The sequence below is a fragment of the Diabrotica undecimpunctata genome, chromosome 3 (assembly GCF_040954645.1).
Source record: "Diabrotica undecimpunctata isolate CICGRU chromosome 3, icDiaUnde3, whole genome shotgun sequence".
In the NCBI taxonomy this organism is placed as follows: domain Eukaryota; kingdom Metazoa; phylum Arthropoda; class Insecta; order Coleoptera; family Chrysomelidae; genus Diabrotica; species Diabrotica undecimpunctata.
This window is the reverse complement of record NC_092805.1, coordinates 152,378,523-152,395,374: the sequence shown is the minus strand read 5'-3', so window position 1 is coordinate 152,395,374 and position 16,852 is coordinate 152,378,523. Positions and strand designations below refer to the sequence as shown.

Genomic DNA, 16,852 nt, shown 5'->3' with positions numbered 1-16,852 from the left:
CGCATTTAAAACGACAATTTTTTGTATTATATTTTGCCAAAATAACATATTGGCTGACCAAAAGTATTTTAATATGAATCATCCACATAGAGTTTACATAAAGTATGAGATGATACTCCTGGAAACTCCTGGGAAATAAAAATTTTGGCATAAAAATGTTATAATCTCGGGTTTCTTTTGGTCACTTTTTTCTACGTCGATTGCTGCGTCATCATGTAGGCTTGAAACTAATATTACGTTTTTATAGCGCTTAGGCACGTAGGAAACAAGAGTCATGTCCTTCCGAAAACCAAAAATACTGGTATTGGGCTCACGCTTTTTTGTGACTTTAAATTCATTGGGAATTTGAGCCTTATTTTTTTCATCGTTCCTACAAAGGCAATTTTTTCTCATCAATATCTTTTATCAAATCAAAATCAGAAAACCAGTTGTCAGTGGTCAGTGTTCTCCCCGTATTAAATAAAGGTGTTGCCAACCTTTTTACCACGTCTCGTGGTTTGTTGCTTATGGAGAATGAGCCATCTGGTTGAGTCTCTGCATAAATTTCAATGTTATAAGTGTAAAAGATGCGAGCGTCAACCATGGCGTAAATTTTGATCCCATATTTATTGTGTTTTTTGGGAATATATTGAATAAAGGAGCATCTTCCACGAAATGCCTCTAGTTTCTCGTCAAATGTAACACTTTTCCCAATCGGGTAGCATTTTTGGCAATTAGACACAAACTCCTCGAAAATATTCCTTATTGGGGGCAAGCGATCCATTCTTTTACGTTCTACTCTCGTAGCTATGTCATCAAAACGTAATGCTTTCATTAAAAATAGAAATCTTCTCCAACTCATCACTGTTTTGAAATCATCCATTCTCCATAGTTCTTCAAGGTTAACTCAATTACCATGGTAAATGCCCGCCAAATAAAGCAAGCCCAAAAGAGCTGTTATTTCTAGTTTGTCTGTATCCCTGGCATCTCTTGGACGACAATAATTAGATCTTACAGAACTTATGTACTTATTTGTGAAGTTCACGATGCTCTCAATCATAGGAGCAGTTGGGCATCATGAGGCACTTCCAAATATTATCGATGTCTGTGAAATTCTTAGCTGGTCCAATGACCCCAGGGAGACGGAGTAATATATTGCGAGGTGGTCGCTTACTTTTTTTGTCTGGATTTTTTTGTCAAATCCATGAGTCGAAAACTTTTCCATTTTTCTTGAGATGAGCTATATAAGCCTCGTTGGAACTTTCAGCTTCGTCTTCGGCATTACTTCCATTACTCAATTCGGACTCAGAATCTTCATCACGTTCAAAAACATGTTCCTTTTCATCTGTATCGTTATCATCCATACGTATATCGTCATCCGACTCAGCAACCATCAAATTTGTAACAGCTTCTATATCAGTGGCATCAGTGAGATTGAAAATCTTCTTCTTATCCGCAATTTCTAAAATAAAATAAACAAAATGGAACTAATTGCCACAAATAGTCGCGTGTATATGAGAGATAGAGACCTCTTATATCAACGTAGAAAGTTTTCAACACAAAAAATGCAGGAAGTAGTAATATGTTATCAATATTACAATAAGAATAATGTAACTATAACAAAAAAAACAGATGTTATAAAAACTTACCTAAAAAGTCGCGCGTATATCTGAAATACAAATGCAAAATTCTCAGCAACATACTATCCCTTGACAGGTTATTTGTGCACTGGAAGGTTGCTTTATTAATGGAGTAGGAATAGCAAAAAGCACCCGATCGCAACGCAGCGTAGGTAATAGATATTATACTAAATCGCTGGAAGGGTAATTGCTATACTTCTGCCTCATACGTTAAGACTGGTTTTAATATTGTACTTTAGATTCTTCCCTTTGCATATTCTCTTATATTTTTTGCCATAAAACCGAATTCAAGGCCTCTACCGTTTCTCTCCCTATCCAGTCTTACTATCCAGTCTATTACATTTTCTGCATTTCGGCCTTATAACTTTCAATTTTTTCCTGCTCTAGGTCCAGTTTTTTCGCAGGATCTTTCCTTTCTGTACATAATTATAGAGTTTTTTTTTTCATGTTGACATCCAGAATCCACTTTATATATTTTTATTTTCCACAATTCACATATTTTAAATCTTCCTTATCCTTTGCAATAGCAATTTGATCATCTGCATAATGAAATGTGTATCGTATCGCCTATCGGCAGTACCATTGTCTTGTTTTCCATATTTCTGTTTTCACTGTCTTACGGCTTCATCAAGACTGTTTAAGTCCTTTAGTGGCCAGGAAGTCTTCCGATATTTTATTTATAAATTTAGTTTTAGAGGTAGAGTTTTTGTATAGCTCTTTCAGAGTATCAGAGGGAGTAATATTTATATTATTTTTCTCTTTGTATACACCATTTTATAATGTAATTCTTGTGCACTTGAAATTTCCCAATAAAATAGTATCCAGTCTTTAAAGACTTTTTATCCATTACTTGGGAGATGCTAAAAATGTTATCTTTTGTAGATCTATCGGTTCTGAACACATTTTGCTTCTCAGATTCATACGGATTATATTCTTCAAGTATAAGGCCTTTCAACACTCTTTCAAATAGTCTGCTTAACATACTAGTTATGGTAATTCTTATGTAATTATTAGGATCTTCTTTACTCCCTTTCTTGTCTATCGATGTTATCCATCCTTCTTTCCATGTCAGTAGTGCAGGCTCCGCATTTGTGTATCTGATAAATAACAATGTGATTTTGCAATGGCTAAAATTTTGGGGCGCCAAAAATGGTACGTACCCTACATGTTACTTTATGAAGACGAAGGGTGATCTTTAAAAGAAGAAAGTATAAAAAATTAGAAGCTTTCTAAATGTGGCTATATTAACGCATACTAAGAATTATTTGGGCGGACATAGTGACGAATACGGTGCTATTGAGACAAATGGGTAAAGAGATGGAATTGCTAAAAACTACTAAAGAAGAAAAGCGTCATCTCTAGGCCATGAGTTTCGAAATGATAAATGCTTCCTACTGTAACTTATATTGAAAAGTAAAATTGAAGGTAGGAGAGGGTTAGGTAAAAAGAAAAACGCCAGGCTGAGGAACTTACAAGAATGGAGGTTTTAAAACAAATACCAGAAGGTGCTAACATATTACATGCTACACAAAACACACAAGCACAATGTTTGAGGGTCCCTCAGGGTGCGTTCATTACGGAGACCATCGCATCGTATCCTCGCCTAGATCATAGCACTGACAGTGAAGTGAACGCTCGCATTTAAAATAATGCTTTTATTTTACCTGGCGATCGAAACGATGGTCGGAGCGAGGCTCGGTGGTCGGCGCCTGGTAGTGTCGATCGTAGAGAACTAGAGTCGAGGGTCGAAAAAATACTAAACTGGAAAACTATGGTCCAAGTCTATGGTCCGATACCTGGCTCGAGGCTGGGCGCTGAGCGAGGGTCGGGACCTTATTATGAGCGCACAACTTGGCAGAAGAGGCTCGCTTTAATTTATGTCGCGTATGAGAAAACTACCTTGAAGTGTTCTTGCCACAGGCGGTTTGCAACTATGTTAGAAAAGCGGAGCGACAAAGTTGGTCTGTGGATTCTACGGAACAGGCAATTTCCGAAGTAATTGACCGTAATATAGGTTTAGACAAAGCCTCTTCTCAATTTGGTATATCACAATTAACATTGGCTCGATATGTTAAGAAAAAAATGGGATAATCCGCAATTTTGCATAAAAAAAATAAGGAAGTCAAAAACATCAAGAGTTAGAATTGGCTACTTACGTCACATGGAAAAAAGATTGTTTCGCTTATCCATAAAAGATTTACCTAGGCTGGCGTATCAGTTAGCATGCAGCAATATAATTGTTCATAATTTTAATCCAAGTAATCAAACGGCAGGACGAGACTGGAATAATGGCTTTTTAAAGAGAAATCCCGATATAAGTTTAAGAAAACCTCTGGATCTCGTGCGATGGGCTTTAATCGGGTAGCTGTAGCCAAATTCCAGTCACTGTTAAAAGAATATTTTGATAAATACAAATGGACTTCTGCTCGTATTTTCAATTGTGATAAGATCGACGTGAATCCAAAAGCACATTCTAAAATTATAGCAATAAAAGGTAAACAGCAGGTAGGTGCGCTAACATCATCTCAAAGAGGTGCAACTGTGCAATTCTTTTGTTCTCTTCTGTTTTTCTGGTAATTCTCTACAGCTGTTCTACTTTGTCCGGTAAGCAGCTTTATTATCATTAAAAGCTATTAAAAAATTAAATCCCGTTTTACCCCGTATATGGGGCGGAATGGGAAAAGTAAACTACTTTGCATATTAAGTAAAATTATTGTGAACAATCTTGATTTTTACGATAGTTTTATTCTATTTGTTGTTTTTTAGAATAATTTATTAATTCATTTCTGCAGTTTGTTTTGATTTTCAATAAAAAATTGTTGAATAGCCAAAGCATTAAAATTAGACCAATCATTCCACCCCATATTCCTCTAATCAAAAATGAGCTAGAAATAAAATTGTTTGAGAACAAGCTAGTTTAAAATAATTTGTAAATACCAGTAAATACTATTTTTGACAAACCGTCTATTAACTTATTTTAGAAGAAAATCGACTAATATAAGAAAAAATCTCTGAAGGAGAAGTACAGTGCCGATAAATGTTATTGTCTAGCAATACTAGGAAACGTACTTTCATAATAAATTCGCAAAATTGATATTTAAATTGGCGGACTTTGTTTTTTTTTAACTGTGAAATGACTAAACTATTATTCAATTCCTGTTATTTTATAAACAATAAATATAAAGATAATAAATAACATGAACCGTACGTGACTTTTCAAAAAAATATATAAAAAATACAATTTTTTCATTACATTAGTAATTATTTAAAAATGATTCCCAATACAAAAGTCTAATAACACTCATACATCCAGATTTAAAAAAAGGTCATGACTAACTGTAAACAAGAACATTCTTAATGTAATCACTCGATAAGCAAGGTCAAAGGTGCATCCAAAGATACCAATTAACAGCGTGGCCAACCCTCAATATAAGATCTTCAAACCTCTCCGCATTTCTAGTTCAAGTTGAGTTGCCTTGACATTGCCTTCGATACTTTCAAAATGAACAAATACTTCGTTTTCATTGCCATCGCCTTCTTGGCCATCCAGGTAAGTCTTTATTTTGTTTTTTAATAATTATTCACTGTATTTGAAAGCTTTAGTGTGAAGTAAAAATGGAAATTCTTATCTAAAACTATTTCATTTAAAAAATAGCAAAAGTTAAACTATATAATGTAACAAAAATTGTAATTGGCTCGCTTTTTTTTATTTTGAAAAGATTATCTTAGTTTTTCGACCAATTCTTTCACTTGATTGTACTTTTATCATATATTGTTCTTTTAGCTAAACACTCATAAAATCACTGTTTCCCTGTATTTTACCATACCAGCTGTTTATATTATTTTTTTGTAAAAATTTAATAATATTCTGATTATATTCGTGTAATATTCCAAGCCACTTTATTTTACCAAAATAATAAAGTCTTAATAAAATTAGTTTATATCCGATTCTTCCATAAAATGCTAAGCAAAGCAGTTTGTTATATTCATCCAGCTTTCAATTCTTAATTTAAGAACTCAATTATAATATAATAGTCGGCTACTTAGCAGCTTTGCTGATCTATCAAGATTTTACGTCATTACTTCATACTAATATTTCCTTTTTTCTCTTATGTTGAGAAGTTTTTTTGCAATGATATTTTGGATTGTGACTATGGCTGTTTATCTCACACATTGTAAAACATATACCTATGTTTTGCACTATTAGTACTTGTGCGTAGCTTACGGAAAGTTGTAACAACCTGTTTGGTTGCTTTTGGCGTGGAATATTCTCCTTGCAGACTGCATTCAGATTCTTATCCCATTTACGGACTTATTCCATGATGCGTCTTTATGAGATATCGGAGATTATACAGGTCTAATAAACAGAATATTTTCTTTTTTAGTAAGATTAGTAGCCATCTTGTTACCGGCCATTTTTTATAGCCTAGTGTCCATAATTATACTTCACCAGTTACTTAAAGTTGTTCCAAACTGTTATAAACTGGACGACACTCGGCCAATCTTGATCACATACAATATTTTCCAGGTATATTGATAGTTAGGAATATTAATATCCATTGCTACTCTTTCATATGTTTTGATCGGTCAGTAGTCACTATAAAGAAAAGGGTACATTTAGTACGAGCTTGAATTTGTGTTTTTTAGTCATCGTTTATCTGAACCTCTTCATCTATTGTATTGTTTCAAATATTCAAATCCTCAAGTTGGTCTCACATATGATCAAATTCTTCTTTAAATGATTTTCTTTTTCTTCTTCTTCGGCTCGTTTGCATCAAATCCTGGACAAAGTCTTACCGATAAATTATTCACTCTTCTCTCTTCCTTTTTCTACTTTTGCTTTGATGTCGTGTAGCCACCGTTTTTGTGGTCTTTTTCTACTATGACTGTTCTGGCATGGTCTGCAATGTATAATGTTTCCCTAGAGAAACTCCCAACATAGCTCGTTCGATAGCCCTCTGTGTTGTTCTTAATCTATTGGCTGGTAACTCGGTAAGTGTCATGGTCTCCATTCTACAGGCCATGACTAGTAGAATACACCTGTTGAACACCCTTTCAATTTATTGGTATCTCTTTATTTTTTAACTAAGTCAACACTGAGTTTTCCTACCGCTGCTTAAGTCATTTGTATTCTTCTAGTAATCTCTGCCGTTTAATTCTGTTTGCCTATTTTGATCATGTCACCTAGGTATATATACTCTTTAACAAATTATGATCTAATTATCCATAATCAAATAATTTTTCTTCCAATTAAGTATCGTATATCGTATCGGGCCTGCGTAGCGCAAGCGGTAGGATTCTTGCCTCGCAAGCCGGTGGTCCGGAGTTCGAATCCTACCGCCGGCAAGAACATCTAGATATTTTAAAAATATCTATAGGCCCCAGGTCGACTCAGTCTGAATAAAAATGAGTACCTTGGGTAAAACCAGGGGTAATAATAGACGGTTGAAGCGTAGCACTGGCCATGTTACCTTCCTTGTATACCGTAGGCCCTAGATATAGCAGACTACCTTGCTATACTCCCAAAGCCGCGACAGCGGTATAAAACGGGAGACTATTATATATCGTATCGTATCGTATACGTATTTCCATCACGGCAATATATATTTTGCAAACTGCGACTCTGATTTTTTAGCCAGGAAATTGTTCGTCTTCCTGGTCCTCATTTCCCTTCTACTTTTCCTTGAAGCATTAATTGCAGCAACCCTGCAATCTGACTTGTCTTAAGCTTGGTAGGTTACTATCGACCTATTTCTATATTGTTTAACTTATTTATATTAGATATCATCATCATCATTGGTACTACAGCCCTATAAAAGAGCCTCGACCTTCCCAAGTCTATTACGCCAGTCCGTTCTATCCATTGCCAACTGTTGCCAGTTTGGGCGAATGATCTTAAGACCGTGTGTCTATCCTTGGCGGCTTGAGAGGGCTAGCCAGTGTTATTTATGCCTGTCCAGTTTTTTGTATTCCGTAGCTACGACATTTGTTTGTAATCAATTTTTTCTTGGATAATTATTTGAGGAATTTCATATCTTTTCCTTCTCAGCATATTCTTCTTTGTCATTTACCATAACAATATTGTCTTTATTCGTCCTGGATTGCGTTTGCCTGCTATTTTCCCTTGCATAAAATTTTGTAGCAACCTATATTTGAAACCTCATTATGTGTCCGAAGTACTCCAGCTTTCTCTTCTTAATGCTGATCTCAGTAGTCTTGCGGATATGTTCTACTATTGTAGGGTATCGAATCTTCTCCACCCAAGAAACTTTCTAAATTACATCAGATTTCACGACATTTTAAAAGCCTTAAAGTGAATCACTTTTATTTGCAGTCCAAGACTCGACATTATAAAGTAAGACCGAGAACACGTAACAGCGAAGTGGCGTGTCCGCAATGCCAATTTTACATTTACATACTTACATACATTACTGTTACATAATACCTTCTTCACAATTCACATTCACAATAATCACATTCTTCTCTATAAACGGATCTGGTCTGCTCAAATCTAGATTTAATTTTACCGTGACTCTCTATGTTACTAATTGAACTGATATCCAAGGTAAACAATTTGATCAATTTGCTCAAGTTTGGTCTTCTTCTTAGTGTGCCTTATCCACTAAAGATATTGGCGATTATCACGGCCCATTTTACTTTGTCTGCAGCAGTGCTGAAGAGTTCCACTGTTGTTTTTCCACTCCACTGCTTTAAATTTTCAACCAGAATGTACGTCGTCTCCCCGGTCCTCTTTTTTCTTCCACTTTGCCATGTATGACCAATCGCATCAACTCATATTTTTCTTGCTAACTACTAAGTCTTGCTCTCAGTATGCTTGCTAAGTTTGGTACTATTTATTTATACACGGTTTTCTATTCTGTTCTTTACTTATTACGAGTATTTTGATTTTCGATATGTTCAGATCCAGGCCATGTTTTTCAGAAAGTGCATTTTTGAATTTTTTTTCAGAGTAAACCTTGAAAAGCAGGGACGACAAGAGGCATATCTGCCGTACTCTTCTTTTAATAGTAAGAGCTTGTGATTCCAAGCCGTCTACTAAAACTGATGTTGTTTGATTCCAATACAAATTTGCAATTATGCCAACGTCTCTGCCAATAAAAAACAGTACATGTCTACAGATAATCACGACATATTTTAGCAAGTACGTTCATCCCAAACAATGTCTGTTTCGTTTCAAACCCGTTATGGAAAACAACCTCTGTATCATTTGGGTACGTCTCGCATTTATTATAGATACGGCCATAAATTACCTTTAGAAAAATTTTCAATAAATGGCTTAACAAACTGATGGTTCTATAATCAGCACAGGATTTTGCTGTTGTCTTCTTAGGTAAAGCTATGAGCAATAAATTGGACCAACCATTAGGTGTCCTCTGGTATATATGATATAGAAAAATAAAGTTATAGCCTCTAAAGATGAACAATTCTATTTTAGTATTTGCTCTTCTTAAGACTTCCCGTTTCTCGTCCTATTGAAAGCCTCCAACTTATTAATGGAGGATATCTTCAACGTCCATGTCACCATGCTCTATGACAATATGAACCACATATAACATTTAACCATCCTGTTGCAGAGATTAAAAAAAAAGATTGCAGTTTCATAGTAGTGGAATAAATCTACCAAAAACTTGTCTTGTTTCTTCGGTACGGCATTATATTTCTTGTTGACGGTCCTATTGGCCATTCAATATTATTCCCAAGTATTTTGATGTTCTCACTAGTTCGATTGGAGCATTATCTACCTGCAGTTGTGCTCTTAAGATTGCATTTATACTTAATTGTTTGTATCCATCTTGGTCCAAAATATTGTCTTATATCCTCTAATTGTTTGTTGCTTACTCTTTGTTGTGTTTAATTTCATTTATTGCATCACCATCATCAGTGTTGCTACAGCTCATATATGAGTACGTTGCCGATCTTTTTACTCGATCTAATGATGCGGCTCCATGTTCTGTTTTCACAAACCACTCAAACCAACAATAGTGCCAAAATTATGTCTAATTAAGAAAAGATCGATCTAATATTTACCGCATCACAGAAGATACTCTTGCAGCAGCTAACAAAATATATAAACTTGGAATAAATTGTGATATAAATAAAAGAATATATGAGACAAAATAGAAAAAAAGAGTCAACTAGACTGGGCAACACCTGGAAAACTCTTTAATAAAGTAAAGAAAGAAAATGTTCATAGCTTGTGTCTTGAACAAAAGAGCCTGAATTGGTTTATTTTAAACATTTCAATTTAAAAATAATAGAATATGTGTCAAATGCGGGATATATTTAACTCAATGTGGATTTAAAAAGGGTATTTCTGGACCTATCGCTAATGGCTGAACTATACCTGCAAGTACAAAGAAATATACACGCGTGTTTCATTTACTGGCATAGACTAGCTTGAATCAAACATAACTACTTAATTTAAATCTTACAAGAAAGCTGTTTGAATGGCCATTATGTATGCACGAACTATCCACAACGTATGTTGTGCTCGACTCTCTATCAATTTCTATGCTGCTTACATTAATTTGAAAGTCATCCCTGGATGAATATTGGTCTAAAAGGAAATAAAGTATTTATTTATTTATTTATTTATTTATTTATAATGGTCAATACTGTGGTTCCAAATCGGTGGAACTTTTATCGACAACATAGATCTACAAAATAAAAATTGCAGAAATTGATACTTTTCTTATCACAAACTTCGTCAGAATCGCAAAATATCTAGGACTGTTTCCATGATTATCAATTCTTTCGAAAAAAATGTGTTCCTAGAAATTTTTAATTAACGTTACCGTAATAAGCAAAACTAATTTTTGCAAAGATAAACCATGTTATTATAACATTTTATCGATTACTAATATATTTATATAACATTGAATTAGTGTAATATTAACAAATTCGGTGTTGATTATTATTAAGCTCTAAGGTTAAAACATTCGACATTGACCGTTGCATCTTCTTATCAGTTATTTGAAATTCGATCGCAATAGCAAAATTATTTGAAGTATTAGGAATGATACCAATTGTACATTTCTTAGAACTAATATTTGATATACTGTGAAAATAGTCGATAACTAATCGGTAATGGTAATTTGTCCAACTCTTCTATATGTATTGTTAAATACTGTTTTATTATTTTTTTCTGATATACATTCTCATCCTTTTTTCAGAAATCTCAAAATAAATTACAAAGTATAAAACAATCGGTACAATTTTTGAAACTTATTTGTTAAAGAACTTTCGATCAGAAAAGTGAAATAACAAATACGTCTTTGTCCTTATCCATCGCCTTCATCCGCCAACAAAGTATTCCCATATTTCTCATGTTGTTATGTCATCTCATCGATGTTATCAAGGAAACTTGTTCTGAGACTTCCTTTTCTTCTCTGACCAATGGTTTTATTATAATTCTATATTCTAATTGTATTCTATAAAGTTCGAAGTTGTATCGTCTTCTCCACACTCCATTGTCATTCTCCGCTTCATATATTCACCTTAGTACTTTTCTTTCGAAACATCTTAATATGTTTTTATTACTGTTTGTTAGGGTCCAGGTCTCTGAACCACGTTAGAACTGAGCGTATTATTATTGTGTAGACTTCACCTTTGTATTTCTGGATATACTGTGGATTTAAGAAGAAGATTGAGCCCAAAATAGCACCTGTAGGCCATGCAAATTCTGCGGTTGTGTTATTTTAAGTGTTGATGAGCGCTCCCAGGGATATAAATTCGTTAACTGCTTCGATGACGTCGTTATTTATAACAAGTAATCGTAGGATTTGTGGTTACTTGCTTATTTTCATGTACTTCGCTTTGTCGGTGTTTAATATTAAACCCATTTCTGTAGCCGATTCTTATAGTGCTACATACGTCTCTTGTAAAGAATTTTCTATTCTCCCAACAATATCAAGCACAATCATCAACACAGGCAAGGATTTACACTGAGTTATTATTGAACCGTCGCTCAATATTGTGTGATTTGTGACATACGTATTATTTTTTCCATAGCCAGATTAAACAGTATAACAGAGACACGGTCTTTCTGGTGCAGTCCGTGATTTGTTTTAAAAGATTCAGATAGTTCCCCCTGGATTCGCAATCTACAATTAACTTTTTTAAGAGTTAGTTTTGTTAAATTTACCAAGGCTCTTTTATTCTTTGCCTATATTTTTCAACATTTCTCTTTTATTTACAGATTCGCAGACTGCCTTGTACTCTAAAAACATGTAATATGTGCGTTATTCCAGTGTTTTTCCTGAAATTTGTCTGAGGGTTGCAATCTGATGAATTGTCGGTTTACCACCCCTGAAATCAGCCTGGTATTTTCCTATTAGTTGTTCTGCATGGTGTCATTCGTGCCATATGGTGCCATATGGCATAATATAGTGGAGAATCTGTTATACGCTGCATTTAGAAGCGTAATTCCTCTGTGGTTAGAGCATTTAAAGATATCTTCTTTTTTGTGTATGTTGCAAAGTATTCCATGATTTCAATCACTGGGGAGGAATTTCTGTATACATATTTTTTTATGAGCTTTCGTAGTGTTATCATGGTATCGTGGTCATCTTCTTTGTATAGTTCCGCTGGGGGATTATCTATTGCGCGTGATTTGTTTCTGGCTAGTTTTTTAACTGCATCTTTAACTTCAAGAATCTTTGGTTCCTCTTCCCTCCCATTTATTCTGCTTACCATTTAATCTATTTCTTCTTTCAGAGTTTCTTCTTCTTCCTCTATATTAAGTGTCCGGTTAAAGTATTTCACCCATCAATTCAACACGTCTTTTCTTGTTGATAATAGGTCGCCATTTGGACTTTGGAATAAATGCTTCCATTTTAGATTAATCAACCTAATGAGCCACGCTCTTAAATTTATCTTGACAGTTATTCACCAACAAATTTACATACAGTGCAAACAAAACTTAAACGATGAACAATTCAGATTCCGTTAAAGCTTGGGGGTCAGAGAGGCCCTCTTTAATCTTACAGTGCTATTATAAAAATGCCAAGATCAGACCAAAGATGTTTGTATGTGTTTCATCGATTATAAAAAGGTGTTTGACCGAGTAAAACAAGGGTTATACCAACGAGATATCAATGTTACTAAAACTCTGTATTGGAATCAGACAGCCTCTGTCAAAATAGGCGAAAACCTGTCCAGTAGTGTCGTCATAAATAAGGGGTCTGTTAGGAGGTGTAGTCTGTCACTTATTTTCTTTAATCTTCATTCCGAATAAGTGCCTAATCTAACCTAATTTAACCTAACCTATCCTATTTTCTTTAATCTTTAGTCCCAATAAATGTTCAAAGTGCACTGGAAGACACTCAAGGCATTAATGTTCAGCGGTGGCTGATCAACAACATAAGATATGCCGATGATACTGTGATTCTGAAGGACACTGTGGAAGGGCCTCAACGACTTCTAGATACAGTAGCAGACGAAGACGAGTCATTTGGGCTTAAAATCAACACCAGTAAAACAAAAGCATTAGTAGTAAGCAAATGTCCAAATTTGCAAGTTAACATTCAAATTAATAATACGCCCATAGAAGTCATTAATAAATTTAAATATCTTGGCTCATGTTTAACCAAAAATATAGACCCAGATTCTTAACATAAGACTAAAATGGTATTGGCAAAGAGGAATTCTTAGGGTAATTTTTTGCGGTCAATATGTTGACGATATTTTTATCGATCTGCGTAAGTGTTAAAACGAGGTCCCGTTATTTAGAGTCTCTGCTTTTACTAATTTGATTATAGAAAAAGAATAAACTGGATACCAAAACTTGATACCGAATAATCTCCAATATACATACATTACTTCATTTATTAATTAAGTTTTAATATTATATTTGATTCGTACTGACCTACGATGCACAGTATCCCTTTTTTGCTAGTATGTTTTTACATACTATGTATATTTCTTTATAGACGTTATACCAAGCTGGTTTGTTATTATTCTTTTTGTTATCGTTTGCATTTTTCTTTTAATTTACTTTATATTCATGGCTTATTTTTAACCAATTAAATTTCTTCTTCTGGGAGATTGAGCTCATTGTATCATATCTTCTTACACTGTGGACATAGTTACTATCATCGTTTTATGCTTACAGGCTGTTGAGTCCAGACCAAGAGCTTCCCAACAACAACGTCCAGCTGTCCAAAATGTAGAAGAAGGCGATGTCACCAAGAAAGCTCAAGATTTAATTAAAAAAGCCGACGAAGTCCTTACCGGAAACCTTCCCAGCACACAACAAATCATTAACAATGTAGAAGAAACCGGCAAGAAATTGGTCAGCAACATCAAAGATTTCAACGACTACCTCAAGACCCAAGTAAGTAGATAAAATAATTAAATTATTGATGATGATGAGACGATATTATTACAATTTGTTTTAAAAAGAAAAACTGTTAACACATCCAATCAACAAAATCATTCTTAAATAAATATAGACAAAGAAAAATTAAAAACGATACTTATTGCTATTGTTATTTATCCATTTTTTATGTATGACTAATTTAATTATCATTTGTAGCTTACTTCAAACAGAGGCGATATCGACAAAGTATTGAAACAAGTTTCTGACAACTTGCACTCTGCCAGTGAAAAAATCCAAAAAGATGTTTTGGGACCAGAAGGACAAAAGAAGGCCACTGAAATCAGAGAAAACTTACACGCACAAATTAAATCTGCTGCCGCTCAAGTTGAAAAGCTCACTGCAGCTGTTAAACCCGAAGCAGAAAGTAAGCTTAGTTTTAGTTAAAAATTCTTCTTCTTCTTCTTCTTCAGATGCCCCGTACATTGTGAACGTTGGCTATTAACATGGTAATTCTGATCTTGCTTACTGCACTTCTAAATAGTTCGACCGATGTCAGCTCGAACCTTTTCCGCAGATTTTGGAGCTACGAGAACTTTCTACGGCCTGGTCATTGCCTGCGGTCTATTTTCCCCTGAATCAATTGAAGAAGGCGGTACTTTAATTGTGTCTAAATCCACATTTTGAGTTATTCTAGTTTTTTTCATTATTCATTAGAAAATGTATCATTTAACTAAGTCATTTTCATTAGAAAATGTATCATTTAACTAGTCGTAGTTTTCCAGTTTGAGAAGCAGACAAATCCTTGCTCATATTGAGCATTTTTCATATTGTTAAATGCTGACTAGCTCACTCTATTCTCACATTAATTTGTTGCCCGTTCCATTTTTGCAATTTAATTTGATTCAAAGTGTATGTAAGATTCTACATAGTCAATTAGTATATTTTTAATCCGCAACTGTCGAGCAAGTGGATGCTGTTTACTTATCAGCATACATTTTGTCTTCTTCTTCTTGAAATTGAGACTCAGGGCGTAGTCCTCATTTACTGTATTGACCCTTTCCATTGACGATTATAATTTATTCTATTGGTCAAAATTACTGTGTCATCGGCATATCTTATGTTATGTTCATTAGGTCATCGTGTATTTTTATAAACTGTGTTTCATTTTCTAGACATTTTGTAAATATTTCCTTGTAGTAGATATTGAGGGGGAATGGAGACAAGATAAACCCCCGTCGAATACCTCTTTTCGTATTCACACTTCAGTAAGTTTATTATTTTCTATTTTTACTTTTGTTGCTTAACCCCAGTATAGTCTTATTTCTCCTTATCCATTATCTCTTTATCAGTGCTGTCCAATGCAAATAATTTTTGTGTGTAGGATATCCATGGTTCTAAGATCCTTGATGGCTCCAAGTTAAAATTTTCAATTTATCGAATATTTACTTTTACTTCACTTTTTTTTATTTCCTGCATTTCTTTTCTCTAAAGTATATAAATTTCTTAGTTCTAAGTTCGGCCTTCTTCAAAAAATTATTTATAAAATTTAAATTATTTTAATAATCTAACACTAATTATATCTATTAACTGGTTATTAACTTTTTTGCAGAATTGAAGAACGACTTGTTGGCTGCTGCTAACCTCTTTTTGGAAAAAGCCGGCAAAGTTACCGATGACTTGAAAAAAGTAGTCGCTGAACACAAAGCCTAAGTGATCTAGTATTTTATATTTATGATGTTTTAAATTTATATGTAATATAAACATAAAACAATATTGATATTTTATTCGAACATAATACACAAAAGTAGTCATTATTCTAGGTAGTCGTAATATAATATTGAGAAATACGTCTAAAATTGTCAGAAATACTGCAAGTGAAATGCTGCATAAAAAAATTAGGAATAATGTGGCTTGTGCTAGTCAAAAAAGGTTGTGAAAAAAGGCAAATCGTATAAAAATTTACGCTTGACACAGATGTTGATGATAATAAATATTAAATCCAACAGTCTTCTGGGTTGAACCGGGTCGATTGACATTTCGCCGAGGTTTCGACATCCTCTTTGCTGTCTTCTTCAGGGCTTTCGAGGACTCAGTCTTTCGAGCCCTCAAACACTACTACACTGATTACTAATGTACTACTTCCACTGAGAAGTAGTACATTAGTGATCACTTCCACAGTGTAATTCTAGTGGACTATCTATTGTCAGCTCTTCTTGCTAAATGTCCTGCACACTGCCATTATTAAGATTTAATTCTGTGGACGACATAAGTGACCTCGGTTTTCTGTTTGATCCACTCTATTTCTTTTCGATCTCTCTTTGTTATATCTAGCATATATCGCTTCATTGACCGTTGAGTGACTTTGAGTTTTACTTTTATCTCTTTCTTTAGTCCAAGTTTCGCAGCCGTATGTCATGATGGGTAGTATACACTAATCGAATGCTTTTTTCTTCAGGTGGAGTGGTATATTCGGTTTGAATATAATTACATTTCTACCAAAAGATGCCCAAGCCAGTTTCATTCTTCTGTTGATTTTTGGGAATAAAGAGCCAGATTTATGTAATAATTGCCCCAGGTATACATACTCGTCTACTACTTTAATTGCAGTGTTGTTGGTTATTACATTACTAGCTCGTTGTAAACGGTTTTTGTTTTTGTCAAGTTCATTTTTAGGCTAACTTCATTGCTAGCTGCGTTAACGTCGCTTGTAAATTCTTGTACGATTATTAGCGATCAGAACGATGTCTTCTGAAAATTTTAAGATGGGACTATGACATAAGGTAACAAGCCGGTAGAAAGGGACTGTATAAATTAACCGTCATCTGTTCTCAGTGGAAGTAGTACATTAGTGATCAGTGTAGTAGTGTTTGAGGGCTCAAGGGACTTATTATTC

The 16,852-nt window shown here is 34.3% G+C and overlaps 2 protein-coding genes across 2 annotated transcripts; one reads left to right on the top strand and one right to left on the bottom strand.

Annotated features, from left to right (window-relative positions):
• Positions 1-1,175: 1,175 nt before the first annotated feature.
• LOC140436093 (uncharacterized) lies at positions 1,176-1,743 on the bottom strand. The gene is made up of 2 exons (XM_072524801.1): positions 1,629-1,743; positions 1,176-1,441 (listed from the first exon to the last, which is right to left on the bottom strand). Exons 1-2 carry the CDS (start codon positions 1,678-1,680, stop codon positions 1,176-1,178), a joined length of 318 nt encoding a protein of 105 aa, XP_072380902.1. The 5' UTR covers positions 1,681-1,743.
• A 3,266-nt stretch (positions 1,744-5,009) lies between these two features.
• On the top strand, positions 5,010-15,732 carry LOC140437590 (uncharacterized). The gene is made up of 4 exons (XM_072527192.1): positions 5,010-5,169; positions 13,753-13,974; positions 14,176-14,383; positions 15,569-15,732. Exons 1-4 carry the CDS (start codon positions 5,122-5,124, stop codon positions 15,667-15,669), a joined length of 579 nt encoding a protein of 192 aa, XP_072383293.1. The 5' UTR covers positions 5,010-5,121; the 3' UTR covers positions 15,670-15,732.
• Positions 15,733-16,852: the final 1,120 nt, after the last annotated feature.

Coding starts and splice junctions, on each gene's coding strand:
- LOC140437590 (XM_072527192.1), top strand. CDS start 5,122: ATGAACAAATACTTCGTTTTCATTGCCATCGCCTTCTTGGCCATCCAG. Junction 5,170..13,752: donor TCGCCTTCTTGGCCATCCAG/GTAAGTCTTTAT, acceptor TTATGCTTACAG/GCTGTTGAGTCCAGACCAAG. Junction 13,975..14,175: donor ACGACTACCTCAAGACCCAA/GTAAGTAGATAA, acceptor TATCATTTGTAG/CTTACTTCAAACAGAGGCGA.
- LOC140436093 (XM_072524801.1), bottom strand. CDS start 1,680: ATGTTGCTGAGAATTTTGCATTTGTATTTCAGATATACGCGCGACTTT. Junction 1,442..1,628: donor ATATACGCGCGACTTTTTAG/GTAAGTTTTTAT, acceptor ATTTTATTTTAG/AAATTGCGGATAAGAAGAAG.